This window comes from Metopolophium dirhodum, chromosome 1 (assembly GCF_019925205.1).
Source record: "Metopolophium dirhodum isolate CAU chromosome 1, ASM1992520v1, whole genome shotgun sequence".
In the NCBI taxonomy this organism is placed as follows: domain Eukaryota; kingdom Metazoa; phylum Arthropoda; class Insecta; order Hemiptera; family Aphididae; genus Metopolophium; species Metopolophium dirhodum.
Genome location: NC_083560.1, coordinates 114,817,643 through 114,845,245, shown reverse-complemented (window position 1 = coordinate 114,845,245; position 27,603 = coordinate 114,817,643). Strand labels below are relative to the sequence as shown.

The 27,603-nt window shown below is 41.4% G+C and overlaps 4 protein-coding genes across 4 annotated transcripts; 3 read left to right on the top strand and 1 right to left on the bottom strand.

Moving 5' to 3' along the window:
* Positions 1–1,779: 1,779 nt before the first annotated feature.
* LOC132952126 (uncharacterized) lies at positions 1,780–2,487 on the top strand. The gene has a single exon (XM_061024292.1). It carries the CDS (start codon positions 1,780–1,782, stop codon positions 2,485–2,487), a length of 708 nt encoding a protein of 235 aa, XP_060880275.1.
* A 2,769-nt stretch (positions 2,488–5,256) lies between these two features.
* LOC132952115 (ATP-dependent DNA helicase PIF1-like) lies at positions 5,257–6,078 on the top strand. Its single transcript, XM_061024279.1, has one exon. It carries the CDS (start codon positions 5,257–5,259, stop codon positions 6,076–6,078), a length of 822 nt encoding a protein of 273 aa, XP_060880262.1.
* Positions 6,079–8,857: 2,779 nt separating this feature from the next.
* On the top strand, positions 8,858–9,328 carry LOC132952109 (uncharacterized). Its single transcript, XM_061024268.1, has one exon. The coding sequence runs from the start codon at positions 8,858–8,860 to the stop codon at positions 9,326–9,328; it is 471 nt and encodes a 156-aa protein (XP_060880251.1).
* Positions 9,329–24,114: 14,786 nt separating this feature from the next.
* On the bottom strand, positions 24,115–26,143 carry LOC132935689 (uncharacterized). The gene is made up of 2 exons (XM_061002305.1): positions 26,064–26,143; positions 24,115–25,711 (listed from the first exon to the last, which is right to left on the bottom strand). Exons 1-2 carry the CDS (start codon positions 26,118–26,120, stop codon positions 24,386–24,388), a joined length of 1,383 nt encoding a protein of 460 aa, XP_060858288.1. The 5' UTR covers positions 26,121–26,143; the 3' UTR covers positions 24,115–24,385.
* Positions 26,144–27,603: the final 1,460 nt, after the last annotated feature.

The following is a 27,603-nucleotide window of genomic DNA, read 5'->3' as shown; positions in this document are numbered from 1 at the left end:
GAGGTAGTTGAAGTCATGATGGTCAATGACAACATTGAGGTAGTGGAAGTCGCGATGGACGACAACAACGTTGACATCGTTGAAGTTCTCATTAACGGAGACGAACAAGTACCAGCTCAAGTCGAAGTGGTATCAGATGATGATAACTTTGTTGGTGTTTTCGACCTTTCACCACTATACGACATTGAAGAGGTCAGTAAATATTTTGTATAATATTATTAAATTATTAATTTAATGTTCATTAAGGAAAAAACTAAATACAACTATGTCCCTTAAATTTCAGGTTGAACAAATCGCCCCAGTTGTCGCTAGACTGTTGCTAGACCGTCCGGCTGGCGTTCAGCACCCACTACCGGAACCACACAACATAGGCACGTTGAATTACGTATGCCAGTATTGTAGGGCTCGCCACTTTAAGTGCGAGGAAACAAGCCCGAATCTGATGGCCGTTTCAGGACCGCGTGTGTTGACACCTGCACCGCATTTACTACAGAGGTTGTTGGTTGAAGATTCGGTAGAAGGTAGACACTACCGAAATAACATCCGCCGGTATAACAACACTTTGGCATTTGCTGCTTTCTCCACCGACCTCAACACACGGTGCTTGCCAGGTCGGGGACCGAATGTGTTCACTGTTCATGGGCAGGGATATTGGACAATAAGTAATGACTTGATCGGGAACGATCCTATCCAACGCAGATTCTGCAGGCTGTATTTCGACGAAGCCGGCGAGGCAAACCGGATTCGTAGGGAACAGCAGCAATTACTGCCTGCCGCACACCGTCAATTGCCGAGTGTATTCGAAGACTTAGACGGGCTGTTACAGAACATCAATCCATTCGCACAGGCTTTTGAGTAATATATTTAATTAATTTTACTGAACAATTCACATTTGCATTACATTACACTATAGACAAATCATGTTCACATTGACATTTAGTTTCTCAAAATCAGATTGAACACAAACACGCGTGCCTAGAGTTAGAGTTAATGAATTCTACGGATTACTTTTGCTTGTGTTTCTTATGTACACTTCAACTCAATGTATTAAAACAAAACACTTTGTATTCTACATTGTAATACATTTTGCATTATGCTACTCTTTTTCATTTTTTCACACCACCACATCACTCTTTGTTGACATTATGTGTGAGCATCAATTAAATAGGACTCTGTTGTTGACACTTCTGAGAACATAAACAATACACCAGTGTATGCGCTATAAACATGTACCTACACAAGGATTAATCAATTTCAATTTTGTAAAATAAATCATAAAACCGTGTTACTTTGTTACAGAACAATGCGAGAAGTGTGGGCTGGAGAAAACGCTCCCGGCAGAGATCCTCAGTTGCTTCCAAGGAGAGTGAGAATGCATTTTGTCGCCGACGGAAATGTGGACAGGAGACGATACAACCCACCGCCAAAACCGCAAAAACCGAAACGGTTAACGAAGTCGCAGTAGTGTTTGTCGGTGATGACGGCCAAGGTCAACCGCCAACAAACGTCGATCTGGTCATTCACGACCGGAATCTGATTGACCCGCAACATCGTCGGCTACAGACCATACCAGCCAGATCTTCAAACGCGGATCCAATGCTGTATCCCCTACTCTTTCCACGAGGAGAGCTCGGTTGGCATCAACGCTTGCTACAAGATGGCCCTCGCCGTACCCCATTCGCAATCGGAACAGTATCAGGGAGTATACTTGCTATCGTCTTGCTATTCGTTACAATGGCAACAACGACACAATCAACGATACTATGAGTTTATTACATAATGGTTGATTTCTGCTGCAACAGTTTGTGGGTGATCATTACGTTCGAATGGAAGCGAACAACTTACAGTACATTAGATGGCATCAAGCTGAGCTTTTCGCCGAATCGTCAATCGTATCAGGGACTTGTGGATCACATCAACCAACAGCTCCAAATCGACGCACCCATGGCGGGTGTCGGTCGTAGGATGATTTTGCCATCGTCGTTCACAGGCGGTCCCCGTTTCATGAAACAGTGTTATCATGACGCGATGGGCATTGTGTGTAAGTGTGGAAAGCCTAATCTTTTTATTACGTTTACGTGTAATCCTACCTGGACGGAGATCACACAGAACCTACCGAGATGGGCCACGGAAAGCGACAGACCGGACCTGGTGTCCAGAGTGTTCAACTCGAAACTCAAGCAGCTGATGCGTGACATAACGGTGAACAATATATTTGGTAATGTCGATGCATATGTTTATACTGTCGAGCTTAAGAAACGAGGACTACCGCACGCCCACATACTGATCATTCTGAGTGAGGGTAGCAAGTTGCTAACCGCTGACGATGTTGACAATGTAGTGTGCGCCTTTTTACCAGACCCGGTGATTGATCCGCGTCTATTCGATTGTGTGACGAGACACATGATCCACGGGCCGTGTGGCACGCTAAACCCAAACAGCCCATGTATGGTGGACAACAGTTGTTCAAAAAAGTTTTCAAAATAATTCAGCGAAGAGACTGTATACATTTCTGACGGCGGTTACCCGAAGTACCGCCGGCCAAACAACGGACCTGTGGCCAGGGTAAGAAATCAAGAGGTCAGCAACGAGTTTGTCGTGCCTTACAATCCGTACCTGTTAGCAAAATATGATGCACACATTAACGTAGAGGTATGCTCTACTGTGAAGAGTGTTCAGTATTTGCATAAATACGTATATAAAGGGCACGATGCTGCGACCATGGAAGTATGGAACGGAAATGAAATAGACAGGTATGTTATAAAAATTAATTTTTCTATAAGTTAACACATTTTATTCTTTCAACTATTGCATTTGTAAAGTTTTTTGGTGTCCTGGCCTCACTGTGACTTCCTAACCTAACGTACATTGTACTTGTAACTTACGTAAACTTCAATTATTGTACACAAACACAGCATAGAACAGGAGAGTATAAACTACTGGTGTTCATTAATTTAGAGTTGTTGAATATAACTTAAAAAAAATTGTTTAGAGTATTAGCTTAAAACAACTGCCCACATAGTGCATGATATATATTATTTGATAGTCACTACAGTAGTATCAGCATGGCCAGTTGACAACTGTATATCACAATCATCATTCATATAATAATATTTACTCTTCAATCAATAACTTTATTAATTTTAAATTATTTTTCATTATTTCAATGCGCAAAACTACATATAATACTCAATCATCTCCATCTCATTTCAATAGTAAAGACATTTTAGGAAAGCCGTTCAGCATAATATAAATTATTAAAACCGGTATTTTGTAAATTAGAAATTTCATATATATGTTATTCATTTGTTTCATTTGACAAGCATTTCTCTGTTCACACTACAATAACTTAACACTAACAATATATTATTAAGAAATTAATTACATCATATTATTAACATTTGTAATAAATTAGAATTTTTAAAGCCATTTAACACTTATTAGACTAAGTCTTAATGTCTTAAGTTATGTACATAGAATATAATTAAATTGCAAAAAAAAATATTTAAAAAAATTTTAATATGTACAACTATAACCTCTTTTGTAAACCTTAACTACACTTGTGTTAAACTATAGGTGGTGTGTAACCACAATCCTTTTATTTCAATTTCTTTTTTTTTATGTTCTAAATTCAAATTGAAGAAATATTAATATATTGTTATATTCAACCAGATCAACAAAACCAACATTTATCGTATTCTTCTTTATTAGCATTGCAATTGCAATAGTGTTACACTATACTCAGACATAATTACATTTATTATACATACATCACAAACAATAGTATTACAACATTTTACTCATGACAATATTTTGTATACATATGTAATAATGAAATTTTAAATAACTATTGATTTTTTTTTTAACAACTGTTCTAAATATTTACATACATACATAAATGTTGTTTTCAGTTTCATAAATTCGAGGTACGTTAGCCCACCAGAAGCCATCTGGAGGTTGTTTGCGTATAAACTACACGACATCAGTCACACGGTAGTTAGACTTCCGGTGCACCTATAAAACTACCACAACGTGTACTTTGCGCGTGGACAAGAACTACAGGGGGGTACAAAACCACGCCCTACCTCAAACAAAACTCAGGGCGTTCTTCGCGCTCAACGAGAGAAACGTTGATGCCCGACAGTATCTGTACCACGAGATACCGATACATTACACTTGGCAAGCATCGTCAAAAGAGTGGAGACTGCGGCGTAGACAGGCACCTCGCGAGACGTTAGCTCGGATGTACGTCGTCAACCCACTAGATAGAGACCGTTTTCATCTACGACTGCTACTCTTAAACAGAAGAGGCCCGCGGTCTTACCGAGACTTGAAGACAGTAAACGGGGTCGTACATGCCACATACGCGGCCGCAGCTGTTCGTTGGGATTGTAGGAAGACGATGAAGCGTGGCGGACGTGCTTGACAGAATCATCGTCGTTGGACACAGCCACTCAACTGCGTTATCTATACGTCACGATACTATTGTTTTGCCATCCCGCGGACCCCGCGGACCTGTACCGGCGGTTCGAAGTTAACATGATGGAAGACTTCAATCAGCGCTTCCAAAACGTCGGCCGCGCCAGGGCGGCATGTCTCAAAGCAATTGGAGACCTACTTCGTGCACGCGGAAAATCACTCAACGACTACGGTCTACCCAATCCAGACGACGATATACTGGAACCGGATCAAGACGACCAAATGTTCGGTGCAATAGACGCGGTTGTTGCTTGGCAACAACGATTTCGCGACTTGAACGACGAACAGCGAACGGTGTACGTTGACGGGCCATGAGGCACGGGAAAAACGACTCTATACGGATGCCTAATATCGTCGCTGCGTAATAGACAACAAACGGTGTTGAGCGTGGCATACACTGGGATCGCCGCATCCCTCATGGAGGGCGGCATGACGGTACACTCGACTTTCGGATTGCCATTGGGAACGCTGACCGAACAATCTACTTCGAGCATCACCATGCAGTCTTTGCGGGCGCAAAGGATACGTGAAGCTTCGCTGATTGTCTGGGACGAAGCGCCCATGTCCTCGGGCCTACAGTTCACGGTGGTCGATCGTTTGCTCAAGGACATTATGGGATCGGCACTACCGTTTGGTGGTAAACCAATACTGTTAGCTGGCGACTTCAGGCAGATATTGCCCGTCGTTCGCCGGGGGAACAGGAGCTCCATCGTCATGTAATCTATCAAACGCCACTCATTGTGGAGAGAGTTTGAACAGTTTCGGCTGACGCGGAACATGCGCGCCGACAACGACGCTGACTTATTTGCTTGGCTACTTCAGCTCGGTAACGGTCAACTGCCGTCGGTCGACGGTATTCCGGACACTATCAACATCCTACCGCAACTGGTTCGCGACGTTGTGGATTTGACCGATTTCGTCTATCCGCAGCAAATGTCGTTGGCCAACGTCGACGAGTTCGCTCGGAGAATCATACTGTGTCCCCGCAACGAGGAATGCCACCAAATTAATTCCACAGTGCTACGACGCGTAACGGGCGCCGTAAGAACGTACTACGCCATAGATACAGTGCTGATCGACGACGCCGACGAAGCGGCAAACTACCAGACAGAGTTCCTCAACGCTCTGCAACCGAACGGGCTTCCGCCGCACGAGTTAACGCTCAAGGTCGGTTCGATCGTCATGTTGCTGAGAAACATTGATCTGAAGCGACAACTGTGCAACGGGACGAGGTTGGTGGTCACCGAACTGCGGAGACACAACTTCAAGGCGAGGAGGTTGTCCGGCGCTGACGACGCGCAGGAAGACATCATCTTACCCGCTGTTTCGATGACTTCCGGTGAGGAAGACGATTTGCCTTTTCGAATGAAGCGGATTCAATTCCCGGTACGGTTGTCGTTTGCCATGACAATCAACAAGTCTCAGGGTCAAACGTTCGACCGAGTCGGTTTGCTCCTGCCGTCACCCGCCTTCAGCCATGGACAGTTGTACGTTGCGTTTTCAAGAGTGAGGGACGCGCAATCAGTTAAATTCGGCATGTACTGCGATGGAAATGGTCGATTCGTCACCAAGAATATCGTGTATGCAGAAGTTCTCTGATGCGATTACAGGTAGCTATATAATTAATGTAATTATACAATATTCACCCAGGGGAAAATGTTATCCCCAAGGGGTGTATGTGACCTCCTCCGGGTCTTTGTGACCCCCCCGGGGTCTTTGTGACCCCCTTGGGGTCTATGTGACTCTGTGCGGAGAGAAAGTTTGACAACCTCCACGTGGTCTCTCTCGATGCGAATACACTCAACAGTGTATTCGTAACTAATGTCAAACGTTTGGTTAAAATTTTGATAAAATAAAAAAACTAGGATACTTAGGGCCTAGATTTTTGTATGAATTATTCTATACAACACACGTAGTGTTGTTTGTATTCCACCAGTTATTGTTATATACCATGTTATAAAATTGCCATTACTACTAATATATCAATTTTATATATATCTTTGTACAATTTAGATCCTATGCTATGCTAAGTAACATTTATTTGTATTCAGTTTGTATTTATTTTATTCTATACATTATACACTATATACACATGTAATGTGTTGTTTGTATTTAACTACCGACTATTGTTACATACATATATCATAAAATTAACATTGGATTTGTAATAAGTAACATTTTGTATATCTGTAATAATGTTATATAAATACGCATCAAATAACAAATACCTGGTAATTTATGTATTTATTTATTATTTATTATTATTATTCATATATTTATTTATTTATATGAGTATTTTAAACACAGTTTTTAATGCCAGAACAATCTAAATAGTTTTTACTTTATCTACACTACTACTATACTACATCAGTAATATATGTAATAATTCTATTACTCAGCTTTAGGTTTTTTTTTTTTTTTTTTTAAAGAGAACAATAATGTTCACATAGCTTTCTACCACTTATTTTTACATTCAACTGTTGTGTGACTTAATAACTTCTTGACCACTTTATTGCAATGTTCTAAAGCTCAATATCACCAATACCGAATCAGATATTACCGTCAAACGGGCCAACTTGGGACGTGTGTTTAAAGGTGGGAACAGACTATTGTCACGTCACGTGAGCTCACGTGCTGTCACGTTGACACATTTAATCCGTGATATCACGCTTAGAAATAAACTATCGTCACATTATAATGTCACAATTTAGTACCAAGTCAGTAATCACTGTGTTGGTGTGAACTTACGCAAGTTTTTTTTTCTTAAGAAAAATTATAATGGAAATATTAACTTCAAGTAGTTCAGAGTGGGAAGAGGAATTAGAAACTGCAGCTGTTTTTGCAGTTTTAGACGAAGAAAATAAAAAATCCACCCGATCGTGCTGGGTACACGATATTAATAAAAAAAGGTCAAAATTGGGAGAATTCCATCGTCTAGTTCAAGAACTACGAAACGATCCAAGACGATTTCATATGTATTTCCGTATGACGAAAGAAGATTTTGATTATGTACACGGCCTTATTAAAAAAGACATACAAAAACAAAGCACACAATTTCAAAAACCTATTAGTACCGAAGAAAGGTTAGCTGTTTGTTTGAGGTAAGTAATAAAAAATAAAATATTACTCGATATATAAATTATTTTATTATTTTTAAATTAATTTTAAATTATTACAAAATTTTAATAAAGAATATTAACATATTAATTACCACCAAGTATTGAGATTATGAATTATTAGTATACAATTTTAGATTATTAATTAAGCTAATATTAATTCACTCGTATTGAGTATGAGGAATGGACATCATTTGAAGTAATGTTGGTCTGGTAGGAGTCTGGTCTTGTGCTGGAAATTGTTGCTCCACTGATCTTTGATAATTTTGTTCAGTATAATTGTTGGGTGAGTCTATAGGCGATGGCATTGCATGTAAACTACTCGTACTAAGTGCTGAGGATTGACTTGAAACTGATGGCATTGTCTGCAAGCTACTCATACTAGGTGCCGGAGAATGAGTTGAAACATATAGTTGTTGTGTAGGATAACTGGGATAAATAACTGAAGAACTCTGTTCTCGATTACACTTTATTTCAGCAGATAATACTGAGTTACTTAATGCAAGTTTAATTTGAGCCTGTTCAAATTTTGGTAATTGTTTTGTCATTCTTGACATACTCAGGAAAAACATGTCCATATCATCCAGATTTCCAAATTGGTTAGTTATTTTATGTCCTTGGCTGATACACTTTTCTTCATACTGACGTTTTCTACGAATAGAATTTTCTTTTAGAATTTCAACTAGCTGTTGTGATGGATTGTTAATTTTTTGTTTTTTTTTTTTGTTACGTTTTATGTCTTCGTAATATGTTTCATCTGCAGCAGCATTGCTGAATGTTGCCTCATCTTGATTATCTTCAATATTTCGTTCATTTTGCGTTTCTCTGTGTTTCTGTGCTTGTTCGGAGTGTATATTTTCTTCTTCAGACCCCTCTGACAAATTATCTGGCTCACTGAACAAATTTGCAGATGTCTGAGATTCGTTTAAGTTACTATGTGTCCTTTAATTGAATAAAAAAACATTAGGAATATAATAAGATATAAAATAATAATTTAATAATTTAATTTTTACTTTCTGCTTTCTAAATATGGTATAATAAATGACATTTGTGGTTCGTATTTCCACACAGACTTCTTTTTGGAAGCCATGCCACTTTTTGTTTCTTCTCTACGTCTGTTTCGAGCATTGCAGAAACATCTCCTTAAATTTTCCCATTTTTGTTTAGCAATATTCCCTAAAAAGGAAATTAACATTAAATTTTTTTTTTTTAGATTTTTAGCGTCAGGAAACTCCTTTAGAAGTATTGGTTTCAATTACAGAATGGGTTTCAGTACAGTTAGAGAAATAGTTAAAGAAGTTTGTGAGGCAATATGGGATAATTTAGGGCCACTTGTTATGCCAGAACCCACAGAGGAAATGTGGAAAAAAGTTGTAGAAAGATATAAAACCATGTGGCATTTTCCAAACTGTATAAGGGCTATAGACGGTAAGCACATCAATATACAATGCCCTATTAATGCCGGATCTACGTATTACAATTACAAGGGAAGTTACTCTATTGTTCTATTAGCGATAGTAGATGCAGACTACAAGTTCATTACAATTGATGTCGGATCGTACGGAAGGAACAGTGACGGAGGAATTTTTTCTAACTCAATTATTGGTAAAAAGTTGCACAACAATACACTCAATATACCGAAACCTAATCCTTTATTAGAAAATGGAGATCCGTTACCATATGTCTTTGTCGGAGGTGAGGCCTGTGAGTTTTGCTGGGCGCCGCGGGGCTGACAGACCGCGGCGCTTGCCGAAGGCCGGGGCGTCCACGTCGCCGGCGGATGGATACTGACTTATAAAGTTTGCTATTACTGAGCCACCGTCCCATTTACGGTTGATTACGTGAATCAACCGGTGACACGAGATCCAATCACGGCGTCTCTGACGAACGTCTCGCTTGAAGTGCGCGAGATGAGAATCACAGAAGGTCGACGCTAGTTCCTATACGCTTAAGGCGTCGCGTCGGCTGATTACTTCTCCGAACATCTCTCATGAGTACTTTGACCGATAGAAGGTTCGCATTAGCTATGAGCAAAGATGCGTTCCTGGCAGGAGAGATCAAACCGAGTGGATGGGAAGGCGTACTAGCGACCTGGTTGGCGGAGAGGCGGTGATTTGGATTCAGTCAAAGGTTTGCAAATGACCCTGCTTTGGAGGGAGGACTCCGATGTTGTGCGCCGGAACCAACCTCGATAGCAGGGCGCCATCAGTGGCAAAACCTTGAACGCACCAGCCCGCTGGGGCCGGCAAACACAGTTTGTCGTAAAAAAGAGCACAATTTGCTACCGTAAGACTGAAACCACCGAAGAGTGGGTGGAGTCAGGAACCACATACCTGATCCACGGGCAGGTAACATCTTAGTAACGTTAGGTGGAAGCGAGGGAACGGGTGCTAAGGCCCATCGTAGCCGTAAGAACGGCTAAAGAAACTGCAGTGACGACGGCGACGGCGGGCTCGGATCCCCCGTTGCTGCGTGGAAACCGACCGTTACAAACAACACGAGGCCACCAGAACTCTGAAGGCGGCAGAGCGAGGGCAGGTCTGGGGGACTGCTGGTTACACCGGGCCGGTGTTCCCGCGCCCTTACGGGTGAAGCGCCCGCCGGTCGGGGAGGGGCTGGCGGGCCCCTGGAGCGGTCTGACCTAGGTTGCTGAAAGGGCATCGAGGTAACCCCGTGGAGATTTACTGGCACGCCCACCCGCCTGGCAAGGACGGCCCAACCGGGTCACGACGAGTCAGGCGGGTAGACTGACCAGTACAAGTACACACCTGCTACCGACCGCGCCAAGACGAGTCACGTTGAGAGACTGGCTGACTAATCTGGTCCGGGAAAGGGGCAGGCGGGGTACGGTCTTAACGAAGCTAGAGCTTCGAGTTAACTGAACTGTAATCACAAGGGTTCGGGGCAGGTCAAGCTTGGTGCTAGCGAAATGACCAAGGACCTCCGAGATCCCTGGGCCACCTGTACCTTCCAGGGTGGCAACCCGGTGGTTTAGAGCACGCTAAGTCATAAAAAGGTCTGAAATGGGTAGGAAGGCGGTGGGGCGCCCGAACAAGGCTACACCCTCGAGCGCCCTCACGAAAAGCTTACTCATGATTGTGCAGAATCGTGCGGAGTCAAAAAGAGCCGCGGGATTGAGACCGCGGCTGACGATGTCCTGCCTGGGTACAGGACTGGGCGGATGACGAACGGCCGGAAGGCGTCTTCGCACCCCCGGGTCACCTGAGGACCCCGTTCCGATCTCAACGCCAGTGGAGGGCGCATCTCCAAACCGAGCTTCCCGGGCAATAGGAAGCACCTGGAGGTGGTCTCAGAGACTTACCGGTGGTGACGGGGAAGGGTAATCAATGAAGGAAAAGGCTAGGCAGTTTTCAGCAGACCAGCTACTCCAACAGTATACCCCAGAGATGGGCAGCTTGCCAAACACAGGTCCTCATGGATCGCAGAGCATCTGCTTACACATATGACTGCCCGACCGTCAGCTACGGAAAAGCTCCGCGCTCAAGGTGCAAGCGATCGGAGCGGACCGAATCGTAGAGCGCGGACTCACGGGAAAAACCAATAACCGAGTTCCAGGCGTATCAACGCACTGAGGAAGGGTAGACCTGATAGGCCTCGACGTGGGTCCCCGAATAAGGACGACCGAGGTAATGGAGGGCACCTTCCTTTTCCGCACGGGAACCATCTACCCAAGTGGGGGAACCATACCACCTACGACAAACCAGTGGGCTTGGGCGAGAGGCGTCAGGGCACGACGAGCGAAGCAGACGCGGACCTCTGTGAGCGCGCTGGCGCTTTTAGCACGAACCTGACTGAGAGCACACGGGCCCGACCAACTCGTGCGCGAATAAGTGCAAGGTGGAAGTCCGGCTGGGGGACACCCACCGACAAGCACTCAAACCCGAGCATTCGGTACGGACACGGCACCCGGCAAAAGAAAACCGTACCACTCAAAAAGCTCGCGTCAAGTCAGCGTAAGAACTGCCCCGGTGTCGATGCTAGTGGGAAAAGAGTCGTTGTGAGTACTCTGGATAACGGATCCTTCAATCTCATCCTGCGGGCGACGAGGACAGCCCCACTGAAAACCCGACTTAGCTAACGCCCGAACGGTATCAGTGCCCGTCGAGCTATGTGGCGTGCGTCCGGCCGACGCGCGCGTGTACCTCGCGTGCTCGCACTCGCCGGCCGCGCGTTCGCGACATATGCGGATGGCTTCGCGGGGGCTGTCGGGAGTAGTGCCTTAGTAGAAGGGGAGCTATTTGACTGGGTCGAATCCAGCGCTTGCCGACGCGGTTATACGAAACCCACCGATCTATCTCGAACGAGAGCAGCCGGCGGGGGACCGTCAGCCTGGCGCCAGGGCGCCCTGAAGTAACCCGTCGGAGGGATGTGACCGCGTCATCCAAAGGCGTGAAGGAGCCGCCCTCGCGACAGATGGCTAAGGGTGTAAAAACCCCCGAGGGAATGGTCTTATACTCCCCGTCACACAGTGGTTAGTAATGTTAATTCTAGTAACTATCGATAATCATCTCTTGGCTGCTTTTCTAATAGCCGATCTTTAGAAAATTTAATAATTTCGTCACATACGTCATTTACAGAATCCATTACATTACTATTTTGTACGCCAGAATTAAAATTGTTAGGGTTAATTGTTCCCCAGGCTTGTTGGAACCTTTTAAAAATTGCCACGTCTGGGCCCGATGTTGCCCTAAATTTTAAATCGAACACACTTTTCAATATAATTTCATATATATGATGGCGGCATGGTAAATATACTATTTCGCGTTCTAACAGTTGTTCAAGCAAAACACAAGCTCCATTTAAGCGACCTGTATTTGATGCTGTAGTATCGGAACAAAGTGCTTGTACATTTTTATCTAAACACCAATCTACAAGCGTTTGGTATACTGCATTGGCTTGTTCACGTCCAGTTCCACTATTTAGCGGCGGGACACCTAGAAGTTCACGGCCATTTACAGACGCGATTATAGGCAGCCTATCGACTAAGCCTTTCCCAGTTAAATTTGGAAGAAGTTTTCCGTCCCAGTGTATAACAACTGCGTCTTCCTTAGCTAAATTAGAGTCACGACGTATTTTTTCAGCACGTTGCTTACGGTATTTTATGCGAGATAATCGTATCGATGATCGGTTTACAATAAGTTCATTAACATTATTACCTAAAGATTCTGCAGTAGCAATGAAAAGATGTACAGCATTCCGGTCACTGATTTTACATTTTGCAACACGATTGCAAGTTTTTCGGAGACAAAGTCATCGCCCTCTGGTTGGCTTGAAATATTTACTTGATGGACCGGGAATATCTTCATGTACAAATGCATCATTGTCCGCATCGTCACATTCGTCATAACTACTGGACGACAGAAGTTCTACAGTTTTACCTGAAATTTATTTATTATTATTATACACACAACACTTTTAATATAGTACTATAGTAGTTATAAATTATTATTTTAGACTAAAAACTTACTTGAAGCTTCAAATTCATTACGAGCACCATCTTTTCTTTTATTTGTCGCTTGTTTCCGATCCTCTATGGTTTTTTCTTTTTTATTTGTTTTTTGATCAATACCAAGCAATGATCCAGTTCGACCTTTCTGTCTCTGGGCAATTAAAAAAGCTCTATCTTCTTCATTAGACATTAAATCTAAAGCGTTTGCGTTTGATATATCGAATAAATCGTCTAGCTTTGATACAAACTGCGAATTTTTTTCCATTTGAAGTTGTACTTTTTCTATATTCTAACTTTTGCAAATTTCTCCACTCTTGGTATAAATCCTCCAACTTGGTCACACATTTTTGTTCTGTTTTTGTTGGTATACGTGCCTTCCGCCAAAAAATTATCGCTTCTTGTATCACTAATGTAGCACATTATAACCACATTATACGATATAAAAACATTTTATTTATTGCAACGCAACAAATAGTTAAACATTTTTATTTTTAACATTTAAACTCAAATTTTTTTAATAATAATATATTTAAAAAAAATGTATAAGTATAAAACTGTTGTAACAATAGTGACGTACAATTAAAGTCTCTATAATTTTTTTGTAAAAATATTCTTTTAAGAGTAATGATTAATTATATTCAAAAACTGACGATTTCTAATATTTTTTTGTTATTAAAACTTTAGAGCTTTTGCGGCACGGGTTAAAGTTGAACATTTGTCTAAAAAATTTTTCTCATGCTTTTTTTAAGTAACTGAACCGATTTGAGGGCGGTAACCCGAACATTTTGCAATTTTTTTTTACTTCATCTATACCGGAGGACCACCCTAATGTATATAGATGACTTTGAAATCAATAACTCATTAGGTTCACACGCATCTGTACATTCTGTTTCAGCAATTTATTATAGTTTCCCTTTATCTGATCAATCAAAACTTATAAAAATACATTTAGTTGCTCTTATAAAGGCTGTAGACATGAAGGAATTTGGAAATGATTTATGTTTAAATAAATTAATAAGCCAAATAAATGATCTTGAGGTAAATGGAATCAATATAGTTACTCAAAATGGTACACAAGAAGTACATTTTATTTTAGGACTATTTCTTGGTGATAATTTAGGATTAAACACTATTACCGAATTTAGTAAATCATTTTCGGCAAATTTTTTTTGTAGGTTTTGCAAGGTTCATAAAACAGTAACTAAACATTTATGTAAAGAAAATCCTTCATTACTCCGTAATTCTTTAAATTATGTAGATGATATTGCGATTAATGACTTCAAGCAAATTGGTATTTATAAAGATTCAGTTTTAAATAAGATAAATTCTTTTCATGTAACTACTAATTATAGTATTGATATTATGCATGATATCTTCGAAGGTATTTGTCATTATAATTTGTGTCATATAATTAATTATTATACTGAGGAGGTCAAGATCTTTTCTCTAGAAACATTAAATTATAGAAAAAAGCATTTTAACTATGGCCCTATAGAAATAGGAAATATATCACCTCCTATAAAACCTATTCATATAACAAACTTTCACTTAAAAATGTAAGCGAGAGAAATGATGACATTTTTTTATTATTTTTATTTAATGATAGGAGATTTAATTCCCGAGGATGATAATGTGTGGTTATTTTTTTTAAATTTTTTGGAAATCATTGAAATTTTACTCACATGTCAAATTTCTTATGCAACAATTTTCCATCTACAACAACTAATAGAAAAGCATAATTATGACTATATCACATTGTTCAAGGATACGTTAAAACCTAAACACCATCTATTAGTTCATTATCCAAATATTATCAAATACTCTGGTCCTCCTAAACATTTTAGGTGTTTTAGGTATGAGGCCAAACACAAAGAGATGAAACTATATGCACATGCTATTACATAAAGGAAAAATATTTGTTTGTCCTTAGCCAAAAAATATCAATACAATTTTGCATACAATATTCTAAATTCTTCTCTTAATGTTAAAATAAATTTAAATAGTAAATATGTGAATGATAGTAATTACAATCAACTTATTTTAAGAGTTCTACATTTAACAAGTGACCAATATATATGTTACTCACAGATAGAATTTAAAGGTACATTATATAAAATAGGTTATTTCTTAATCTTTAATAATGAAATTTGTGTATATGAAATTTTAGAAATTATATTTGTTAAGCAAAATTCCAGAGTTCAGTTTATTGTACAACAAATAGAATTTGATTTTTATAACTCCCATCTTAGAGCATATCAAGTAAATAAAACAAAAACAATCATTTTAAAAACTATTTTGAGTCCAGAGGACTGTAGTGGGCTGCAGTGAATATTAATGAATTATCTAATGGTAATTCAATGCTAAAACTAAAAGAATATTTTTAAGATAATATCATATAAGTGTATAGGTAGTGAACACTGTACAATGTGACGCGGCTACGACGGTGGTGGTAGGTGGTCCGCGGAGAGCCGGTCGTTGATGGAGTAGAACGGGTGGTGTTCGCACTCGAACGTTTGAAATGAATAACGCAAAGTTCGGGTAAACGAGGTCGTATTTATTTCACCCCGTACCGGGTACACATATGTATAGTATAGGTATACACAAAAAAAAATATTAAAAGAAAAAAAAAAGAAAACAACGGACGGCGGGTTATATAGTTCAGGTATCGATCTGGTTGTAATCGTGGTGTGTGTTCACGACGCACAGTGGGAGGATTTGACGTTTTACCGCGACAAAAATAAAAAAAAAATATATCAAAATATAGATAAAAACTACTTACATAACATTTGTGATTATCTACTGGTTTTAAAATAGATCCTTATCTAAAGTTATATAAGTTTATATCAATACTATTAGTAACCAGAGCGACGCCGCGACGGAATAATCATCATTACCTAGCTATTTTCTACATAGTACACACGGTTAATGTTAATGCTTGTTTTCAGTTTTACGAAATCTTAAATTATTAAGTTTATTGAGTTTATTTATTTTATACCATGGAAGCTACTGGACAAGGTATGTAATAGTTAATAATAATTTATTTAACCCTTCAATTAAAAATTAAATATTAAAACTTCAATTACGAAATATCAAAATAAATAATTTATTTTATAATTAAATTGATCTTAAAAAAAAATAGCGTAAATTAGCTCTCTAATTTTTATCATATAGTATAAGTAAACTTACTAATAAGTCAATTTTAAAATATGATCTGCCCAAAGTTGCCCATTTGATGTGTAGTTATTTTTATAGGTATTACATACCGCGATTTATTCAATGCGCTGAGATGTCCACAACGTCCGCGACAGTTAAATCCGTGTTCCGTCGACAGTCGTTCGTTCTTATTCGATTACATTAAAAACAATATTAAATATTCTATTGATGAACAATATGAAGCCGCATTGAATGCAAAAATTTTGGCATATACTACTACATTAAATCGTAAATGGTCAGCGGTCAATCGTACTGCAAGTACATTTATTTCAAAATACGAGGGATGGTTAGATACTAAATTTGATTTGCCAAAAAAAGAAAAAAAAGCTGTTGATCTTCGTGGTCGTCCATCAAAGCCATTTTCAGACTTATCTGAAAGAGCTAAAATTCGTAAAGTTAAACCATTAGTGGAGACAATATCACCAGATAGATTACTTCGTGCAACAAGAGTATCACTTTTTAAAAAAGGTAAACATGCAGCAGCCGATTTATTGAAACAGTCAACTGAATACTCTCCAAGTCGTCCTGCAAAAATTAGGAAAACTTTTCGTGAATCCTTAGGAAAAAATAATATTATAGTACCATATACCGTAGATGAAGCGCTGGCTCATATGGTTAACTGTCGTATGACAAAAAATGTGTATCACCAGACTCGATTAGGTTTAAAAGAACATGGGGTAAATGTGTATCCTTCATATGATCGATACGTGAAGCAAAAAAATTGTGTTATCCTGAGGGTATAGAAATATATGCATTTGGTGTGTCTATACCTCTCCAAAGTTTATTGGACCATACGGTTAGACGAGTCTTCCAAACTTTCGATTTACCTGAGGATTTTAATTTTTTTGAAAAATATGTAAAAGCTGAGTTTATTTTTAAATGGGGGTGTGATGGAAGTTCTGGTCAAACCGAATATCACCAAGCATTTACCCAGAATAAAAATTTAACCCTAAATGATCCACATTCAAATAGTGATGGAGATAACGACACTGATGACAGTGAACAAAATTATGAACAAGATGTAGAATATACCGATGCAAATATGTTTTTATTTTCGCTTGTTCCTTTGCGATTAACTTTTGGTATGACTGATGACACAAATGATATTTTATGGAAAAATTTAACACCATCTTCCACACGTTACTGTAGACCCATCAAATTTTTGTATAAAAAAGAAACAAAATATAATACTTGCAAAGAAGTTGAGGCAATTGAAAATGAAATAAAAGCATTAGTCCCAATTGAAATTGTTTTAAATAATATTTCTGTTCCTGTTCACTGTAAATTAGTTATGACAATGGTAGATGGAAAAGTTATAAATAATTTAACTGATACGTCAAGTCAAAGATGTTTTATTTGTAACTGTGGACCCAAAAATATGAACGATTTAAAAAATATACAACAATTTAAAATTAATGAAGATAATTTGAAATACGGGCTTTCTACATTGCATGCGTGGATCAATTTTTTGAAATGCATTTTAAATATTTCATATAAATTAAATATCCACGAATCAACCAGTCGCATGTCTAAAGAAGAGAAAGGGAAAGTTTTACAACAAAAAAAAAATATTCAACAAACATTTTGGAATGATATGGGGATAAAAGTTGATAAAATAGTACAAGGTCAAGGTACATCTAATACTGGGAATGTGGCAAGGAGATTTTTTAAAAATGCAGAAATGTCGGCAAAAATAACAGGTGTTGATTTAAATTTGATTAAAAAATTAGGTGATATATTAATTGCAATATCTAGTGGATATGAAATTCATTTTGAGTCATTCGATGAATATTGTAAAGAAACAGCCGAATTATACATTGAGTTGTATAATTGGTATCGCATGCCTCCCAGTATGCATAAAATTTTGTTACATGGTTCTATTGTTATAAAAAATGCACTTGTACCAATAGGATTATTATCTGAAGAAGCGCAAGAAGCATGTAATAAAAATTATAAAAATTTTAGGGAAAATCATACGCGCAAAACATCAAGAATGAGTACCAATACTGATTTAATGCATGCTCTATTAATAAGTTCAGACCCAGTGATATCTTCTAAGCGAACAATTTTGAAAACACCATTTACAGAATTACCATCCTCAGTAAAACAATTAATAATTATAGATAATGATGAAGAAACAGAAGATTCGGACATATGTTCTGATTCAGAATAACATTTTTTATAAAATAAATATTGTACCTATTTACCTATTGTGTTTTCACACAACTAATAGAACTTAGCTATTTTATTAATTTTCTTTTGTAAATATAAACCTATAAATTATAACATATTTAAAACATATTTAAAACTATAATTAAATAAATATAATTTGATTTTATTATGAAATATATTTTTGTCGTGGTAAAACCTCAATTCCTCCCACTGTGCGACGTGTGTTATTTTGCTAGTAGTAGGTCTACGACGGCCGGTACTCGTTCTACGCGACTCGCCTTCCCGTCCCACCTTGTGCCTTTGTGGCGTGGTGGGGGAGTTGGCGTTGTCGCGCTGTAGCCCGTAGTGGCGGTTGACGAAAAGTGTAGACTGGTCGCTGCGGTACCTGTACTTTGTACTGGTGGCCGCTGCGTACCGTGTCATACTCCCCCGCCAAACCGTCACACGGGGTACACTTGTACCGGTGTCCGTGTGTCATATCAGGACGGGGTGGCTTGTACTACCTCTGGCTTTCGCTTGAGGTAGACTTGCCCGCGCCCGTGAGTGTTATTGGGGGTGTTTTAGGGACCCTACCGGAGTGTAGTACGAGTGGTGCTCGTCCAACTCTGGCATCCCCTCGAACGCCACCAGCCAATCTGTCTCGGTAATTTCTACCGTGGACTCCGATTGGTCTGGCGACTCCTGGCTGGTGGGTTGTCCCGGCTCCTCGGACTTGCCGTCCTTGGAGGCCGGTTTGTCAACCTCCATCGGTGTAGGGTTGGTCGGAGGCGTGCCGGCTGCTTCCGGTTCTGAGGTTGGCGCGGGTTGCTTGGCAAGCCGACGTTGTTGGCTTGCCTCGCTTTCCCTGGCCTTCCTCTTCTCCTTCAGCTGTTGGAATTTCCGGCGGTTCCTTGCCTGCTGCGCCTCCGTCCTCACCCTTCCCGTTGGGCCGGGGAGTACCCCCGTTGGCCTGGGTACCGGTGCCGGCTCCGCAGGTGTTACGGGGGCAGGTGTCGTTGCGGGGGGTGGTGGCCTTGTCAGGGACGGTGTGCGGCTGCCGGGTGTTGATGTTGATAGTGGTCGGTGTGGCCGCAACCTCCGCTGAATGTCCGTCGTACGGTCCGCCCAGCCACGGTTGTAGATGGCCGCCCGCACTGGGTCCTGCAGGAGTTGGCGGGTAGTCATCCTCGCGACCTGGGCGGCTGTTCGCGGCTCATCCTGGCCACCGGATACCAGCCCCAGCCGTTGGATTAGCTCGGCAACCTGCTGCCACTTCTGCTGTTGGCCGGTCATGTTGTCTGTAAATGATTATTATTACAGACAATTGTTTATTTAATGTTGGCCTATCGGTGCCCGTTTTAAGCATGACACATGTATTTTCCGCGGTGGTTGTTGGTCGGTTTGGAAGACTCCTTTCCCGACCTGTTTCGCCAGTCTTACCGGTCCCCACCACTTTGGTGCGAAACCGGCGTGAAAATCTTTGTGTGCCTTAGATAAGTGGTGTGCTTTGTAGTAGACTACGTCGCCCTTGCCGAACTTCACCGGTGTGCCGGTGTTCGTGCTTGGTTTTACCACTACCTTTTTGCCTAAAATACGTTTCTCCCGCTCTACCCTCTCTTCCTGTGTTTTTTCGATGTGTACCGGCGCCGCTTTAGACAGCGCCCAATCTCCGGGTCTCTTGCACTCTCTGCCGAGGACAAGGACCGCGGGTGGGTAGCATGTCTGTTCGTTGCACCTGTTCCGTATCGAAAATAGGATTGAGGGTAGTTTCGTGTCCCAAGATTTATGTTTGCCCGTTACTAGTTGTGCGCGTAACCCTTTTTTTAAATCTTGATTACGGCGTTCGACTGGGTTGGCCCTCGGGTGGTAGATTGGGGTTGTCCAACCCTGTGCCCCCCAGCGTTCTAGCGCGTTCATCATTTCGTTTGACACAAACTGTGGGCCGTTATCACTGAGACACACGCGGGGGTAACCGAAACGCGAAAAGAACTCGCGTTCTAACGTTTCGATTATTGTTTTAGAGGTTGCTGTTCCTAAGGGGTAAGCCTCGGTCCACCTACTAAAACAGTCGGTTGCTACCAGTATGTACGATTTTCCCTTACCAGAACGTGGGTATGGGCCCATGAGATCGACACTGATAACTTCCCATGGTTCACGGGGGGTTCTTGGTTGCATTGGGTCGTTTGGACGTGAGTTTAGTGGTTTCGTGCACGCACATACGTGGCACGCACCGACATATAACCTGACGTCGTTTTTTTGACCTTTCCAATTATCGAACCGCCCGGTACGTCTCTTTCCAACCCGGGTGGTTGGATAAGACGTGATCGTGACACCTCCAAATTGCATGTTGTGCTTTGGTTTTTGGTATCACGACGGGTGTGTGGGTGCCTACGTTTACGCGTAAGAGACCTTCGGAAAAAACGTATGTGTTCGTTCCCGATTTTGTGCTCCTAGTGTTCCGCGCTGGCCCGTCCCACCTGTGACCGGCGACTACTTCGCGGATTGTGGCGTCTTCGGACTGCCACTTTTCGAGAGTCGTTGCGGTGAGTGGTGTGTCGTCACTAACGTGGTTATCGAACATGGAGAATATTCGGTCAGATTCGAGGTCAACACTGGTTGTCGACGCTGTGGGCGCCCCTACCAATTTTTCCTCAAGTCGATCTTCGTCCACAGGTGTGCCCGGTGCCGGGTCACGAGATAACAAATCTGGTGCTTCGTTTTGTATTCCCGGGACGTGTACCGTACTAAAATCTAAATTAGCTAGTTGTAGTGACCAACGTATTAATTTTGAATTTTTGTCTTTAGCCCTGTGTAACCATGTTAGTGCCGAGTTGTCGGTTAGGAGTTCGAAACGTCGGGTTTCTAGGTATGGACGGAATTTGTCTGTCGCCCAGATTATCGCTAGGCACTCGCGTTCGACCGCGGCGTACCTTGTTTGCGTTTCGCTAAACTTTTTGCTTGCGTAGGACACTATGCGTCTTTCCTCCGGTCTGTCACCCCGTTGGAAAAGTACCGCACCGGCTCCTATTTCGCTTGCATCTGTTTGCAGACAAAACGGTTTGCTGTAATCGGGTGGCGACAATTTTGGTGATGTGACTAGCGCGTTTTTTATTGTTTCGAACGCGCGTTGTTCTACCTCTGTCCATTTCCACCGTACTCCCTGTTTTAATAATTTAGTGAGAGGTGCTATGGTATCCGCGTAATTATCTACGAACTGGTTGTACCAGTTGCACACTCCCAAAAATTTACGTACGTCCCTAACCTTTTTGGGAACCGGAAAATTGTCAATGCATACCAATTTTTCCGGTTGTTTTTGTATGCCCTCCGAGTCTACGATGTGCCCTAAAAATGAAATTTCGCGTAGGCCGATTTTACATTTTTTTGTGTTGCACGTTAGTCCAAACCTCTTGAGCCGCTCGAGAACCTTGTCTAAGTGGGCCTGGTGTTCGTACTCGTCCCTTGAAAATACTACAATATCATCCAGGTAAACTTGTACGAAATCATCCTGGTACCCCCTCATGACCTCGTTCATGAGTCTCACGAAAGTCATTGGACTATTCTTTAGACCGAAGGGGAGGACTCTGAACTGATATAGACCTCTACGTGTTCGGAATGCCGTATATTTTCGTGCATTTTCGTGTAGCGGCACTTGCCAGTACCCCGACTTAAGGTCAAAAATGCTGAATATTTTCGCGCCCCGCATTTGCCTAATCATTTTGTTGAGATCTGGCATAGGGTACGCGTCGGATTCCGTAACGTCGTTAAGCCTCCTGTAGTGGACACAGAGACGAAAAGTTCCGTCTTTTTTCTTTGCCATTACTACTGGTGCGGCCCATGATGAGGTGCTTGGTTCTACGAGCCCCTGGAGTTCCATATCGCGTACCATATCGTCGATAGCAGTTTGTTTCTGCTGCGGATATGGGTATGGTTTGAGCGCGATTAGGGACGGGTCTTTTAGCAGAATTTCGTGTTCAATCAATTTGGTACGTCCTACTTTTTCGCTGAATACTACCACGTATTTATTTAAAATCTTGGTTAGTTTCGCGCGTGTTTCGGGGTCGTTTCCAAATTCTAATTGTGACAGGTCGGGACGAGTGGCGGGTGGTTGAGATTTCCCTTTCCAACATGTCGACGTACGAATTTGCTTACCCATGTGAATTGTGCACGCGGCGTAATCCCAAGAGACTTCGTTGTTAACAAGAAAGTCGTGTCCTAGTAACGCGTCGCAATACAAATTGTCTAGGATGGTAGCTTCGAATTTTATATCGAGTGCACCTATCCTAGCTTCGAATGTGGAGGTGCCACTGGTTGTTGCAGTGCGACCGTCCGCCATCCGGACTGTGTTTGTTGGTCCGTGGGTGGGTGTTTTGCCGTATTTACGGGCTACTGTCGGGTTTACGTATGATTTTTGTGCCTGCGAATCTAATAGGGCTGTTACGAAGCCTGACGGAAATTCGAGTTCGACCGCGGGGGTCGGAATTTTGTCTTGGCATGTTCGCGTACCGTTATTAGTCGTATTGCAATTGGTCGAGCGGGACAACTGGTTCTGAACCGCGATGGAGACTGTCTGGTCGGTGGTGTTAACCGCCATGACCATACTGTCAGCATCGGTTGCCTCATTGCTCGCCTGTTGCCTTACGTGCGCAGACTGACCTAATGCGGGGATAAGCGCGGTGTGTGTGCTTGTGTCCCCGTCACCCGTGCGGGTGAACACCCGTGTCTCTGTTGCCTTTGTCCCTACACCTGTGGCTGCCCCATGAGCCGGTTGTTGTTGAACACATGTGTCACCGGTGAGGTGAGTGTGTTCAATGGTGGGGTGGTGTAGGTTGGGGGTCTGTGAACGGGTGCCGATTGGTGATTGGACGGAAAAAATGTTCGTAGTTGGTTGTTCTGTGTGTTGAATTACCGAACTACGCGCTTTTCGATTACGCTTATTTTTTCCGTGTGTACTACCGAGAGTGGGTGGTGATGAGTGGGGGGGGGGGTGGTGATGAGTCGATGAGGGGGACTAGTCCTCGTCGACTCCCCCGCCGTTTCCCGACGTGGTCGGTCTGTTTGGACACTTACTGTTCCAATGGAGTTCCCCACAATATCTGCACGGCCCCGGTGGTGTATTATCAGTTGCTTTCGCAAAAAATTTTTTTTTGACCGGGGGGCTGTTTGTGGGGTTTCAACCCCTTTTTTATACTCTGTCTCAAAGTAGAATACACCGGTTTCGCGCATCGCGACTGACGGCCGCGGAAGCTCGTTGCCCGATTTTCCCCCACTATGAGACGAAATCGACAGCCGACGTAAACCGAATAGTCGACAACTTCCGACGGCAATACGAAAGCGGTAGCATACACCGAGTACAAATAATAAATAGAAAAATAATAAAACTATCGACGTCGGCCTGCATACGCCATACGTTGACAATGTGTGTACATAGAAGTACAAATATGAAGTTTCATAATTTATTTTTTCATTAAAAGGTATTTATAAAAATTGTTGTATAATGTTTAAAAATGCATAACTGTGTAATTTTTATATTTTTTCTGTAAAGTAACCTATAATATTTGAATTATTTCGAGAAAATATTTTTTCTTCAAATTCTACCATGTTCTGAACCATGTTGAAATACATTTTGTCGTCAAAAAATAACACTACAAGTATCAATAAATAAAAAAAAACAAAAAATTTGTGGTTTAAAAATGAATAAGAAACTTTATTATAGTTTTTTACCATAATTTTTATATTTAAACACCAGGTATAAAAAAAACATTTTTAGTGCAATTCATTTTAAATATACGTCTATATAAAATTATGCAACAAAAAATTGGTATTTTATTTACATTTATATTCACATGATTAATCAGAAAACAGTCTTTAAAAATTATACGTTATGCAAAAAAATAAATCTGAATAACATCTTCGTCAAATATAAATAAAAAAAAATTTACAGTTACTATATACACAATTAATCCAAATCAGAAAATGAATCATCGTCGTCGTCATCGCTCTGGCCGATCGTCATAACTAAATCTTGTCGTTCAGCCATTAACTCGTCCACAATCATATCGATGTTCCAAAATTTGTCCTCTTCATTTTCAGTGTGGCTTATAAAATTTCTCCACATTTCTTCAGTGACTTTATTTACGCCTTCAATCAAGAGCTTTTGGACATCTTTAAGCTTGAAAGTCTTGTTATTCGATTTTACGTGGTTTTTGATTACCGACCAAGCCATTTCAATCGGATTGAGTTCGCAGTGGTATGGAGGTAATCGTAGCACTGTTTTATTGTGTTGTGAAACTAGTTCATCGATTTCGTATTTGTCGTACAATGGTTTTAGTTGTTTCACAATATCCAATAATTCTGGTATAATCATAGTGCTATCAATTACCTCCCCTTTGCTTTGAAGCCATTCAATAATGTTCGCTTTCTTCCAATTTGTTGTTGGACATTTCTCTAATTTTACCGAATGGTAAGGAGCGTTATCCATAACGATTACCGCGTTATCTTTTAATTTCGGCAAAACACATAGTAACCAATCACGGAAACTTTGCCCATTCATTTCGTCATGATAGTCACTAGTGTTCTTTTTCGACTCGAACGACAATAATCCTCCAGGAACGAATCCATCTTCAGAGCCAATATGAACGACTATTAATCGTTTCCCCTTACCACTCGGATTTACGGGACCAGTTGAAAGGCCCTGGGAAAACGCATGTTGACTAGATTGGACAGTTTTGTCGACCCACACTTTGGTATTGACGTCTCCAGCATTAACCCACGTTTCGTCCAGATAGTAAATTGGACGACCTTCCTCACGATATTTTTTGATATTTCGCAAATATCTCCTCCGCCAAAGAATAAGTTCATTGGAGTCTAAAAGCGCACTGTTTCGTCCTCTTTTGGTGTAAACGAAATCCATCGATTTTAAAAGTCGATGTAATGTCGCTCGGGAAATAGATGGTAGACTTTCATCTTCGTTGACGACCGAAAGTATTTTGTCAAGCGTGGGTAACTCACGATTTATCCATAAATTGTGAATTTTTCTTCTTATGGCATATTTATCAAAATCATCCGTCTTCGAAATCACATTTTTATGGATCCGTTCTTTATTTGGTGAACTGACGGTTTTAGTTTCACGGTATTCTTTTAATGTATTGGATATGGTTTTTTCTCCAATCCCCAATTCTTTTGAAATGATTGTCCGGGCTTCACGTATTGTGATTTTTGGGTTCGCTTGGACTTTGCTTTTGTAATGGTTGACAATCATTTCCTTCTGCTGTGAAGAAACCCACTAAAAAGAAAAAAGAAAAAAAATGTGTTTAAGCATAGAATACTATTAGTTGAAAAATAAAAATGAGTAAAATCCTCGTAAGAAATTAATGCTTGTATTAATATAACGTATAAATGATGTTAAGCAATCAACTTTTAACATTAAATTATATAAATTACCATTAAAAGATAAAAAAAAAATTAAAAAAAAATGAAAATCAGAAAAAATATTTTGTTTTTGTAAATAATATTACGAGTGTAACGAAATATTATTTTACTTGCAAAATTGTACAGGATATTTTTTTAGTATCGAATTATTAATATATATATAAAGACTTTTTTTATATTATAATATTTCATAACAATTTTCTTACCTTTCCTCTCTTATTTTTCTTCGCTGGTGATGTAAAATCTGAAACTTCGTTGTCCATGGCGTAATTATACTTAAAAAAACTATACACGGCAAAAATACAAAAAATACAAATCAAAATACGATTAGGTTATAGTGATAGTGCAAACGACGTGCAGAGCGAGACGTAGTCAATCGCAGACAGCAATAAAATATTTTGTGTACGGTGTATACTGTATAACGGTTGTTTAATTGGTATGTGGACGACCGCGTAGATCACCTGGCGCGCAAACTGGAGGGGAGCAGATGCGCATACCGAACGAAAACCGGTCGGCCGCCCGGTGTCTTCTACTTTGAGACAGACTATAGTTTTAAGGGCCCATTGTTGTGGGGGCGGGTTGGTGTTGTCCGTTACCGGGTCCAAAACGCCTGCGATGCGTCGCAGCTCGCTGAACGTCAATGGCCGGTGTAGACGTATGTGTATACGGAAAGTGTCACGCGTTAGTCCGGCGATAATACCTACCAACTCCGATTCGGATAGGCCAGTATTTACGCGGCGCGCCAGCTGGTTTTTAATCAGCACAAATTCCGTTAACGACTGTCTGGGCGTTTGACGTGTTGACACGATGTCGGCGCGCAATCGAGACTGAATTTCGGCGTTATTGAAATTTTCATAAAATTCCTCCCTAAATTCTGTCCAGGATAGGTCGAGTGCCCTGATAGAATTGTACCATGTACTCACCGTTCCTTTTAATTGCGGCTCGACCGCCCTGCACCAACCCGATGGGTGTATACGCGCTTGCGTCAAAATCGACTCGGTATTGTCTATAAACCGTACGGGGTCCTCGGCCCTAGTTCCTGTGAACTCGGGTAACGAGGCTCTTGCTGTACGCAAGTCCTCGTACGGTATTAGTACCGAACGTTCCTGTACGCGTGCTTCATATGACGCGTGTTGTGACGCGTGTGTGGTGTGACCCGTATAGTCGTGTTGACCGTCGCGCGTGAAGAACGGTCGGTTGTTCGTGGCGGCAGTGTGGCTGGCGCTCGGCTGAGCACCGCCTTCGTTGCGCTCATACGACCTACCCGACTGGTAACTATCGTGTGTACGAGTTGTTAAGTGTACGGGTGACGGGTGGTTGGTGTACCGCGGAACTGCAAAGTCGTGTGGCTGCTGCGTGGCGGTCGTGCGCGATTCCGTAAAGAACCGCGTCATGCTTGCCTCGAGCGCCATTAGGCGTGCCTCGAACGACGTTGTGTCGTTCGTTTGTGGCAACGCCAGTTTTAACTTTTGCAGTTGTTCCGCTGCGGTTTTGAAAATGTCGGTATCTAATGGGTGTGCGGACTGGCCCTGTTGCATGGTCAGCTGGTTGTCGCAGTCCTCCGGCCGTTCGTCCGTTGGTCCTTGACTTGCCATGTGGCTTGTCGAGGTACCCCTAGTCGATGGTTCGAAGATCCGACTGACGTCCGTGCTTAAAAGCGATGATTGAACGTGTGGTTGTTGTCCAGTACCGTCCCCTAATCCTGTGATTGGGGGCTGCACTGGTTCGAACCTCACGTTCTCGGGA

Bases quoted from the DNA above. Each gene is read 5' to 3' on its own strand.
- LOC132952109 (XM_061024268.1), top strand. From the start codon at position 8,858: ATGGGTTTCAGTACAGTTAGAGAAATAGTTAAAGAAGTTTGTGAGGCA.
- LOC132952115 (XM_061024279.1), top strand. From the start codon at position 5,257: ATGCGCGCCGACAACGACGCTGACTTATTTGCTTGGCTACTTCAGCTC.
- LOC132952126 (XM_061024292.1), top strand. From the start codon at position 1,780: ATGGTTGATTTCTGCTGCAACAGTTTGTGGGTGATCATTACGTTCGAA.
- LOC132935689 (XM_061002305.1), bottom strand. From the start codon at position 26,120: ATGGACAACGAAGTTTCAGATTTTACATCACCAGCGAAGAAAAATAAG. The intron at 25,712-26,063 runs GTAAGAAAATTG...TTTTCTTTTTAG, and splicing joins AGAAAAATAAGAGAGGAAAG to TGGGTTTCTTCACAGCAGAA.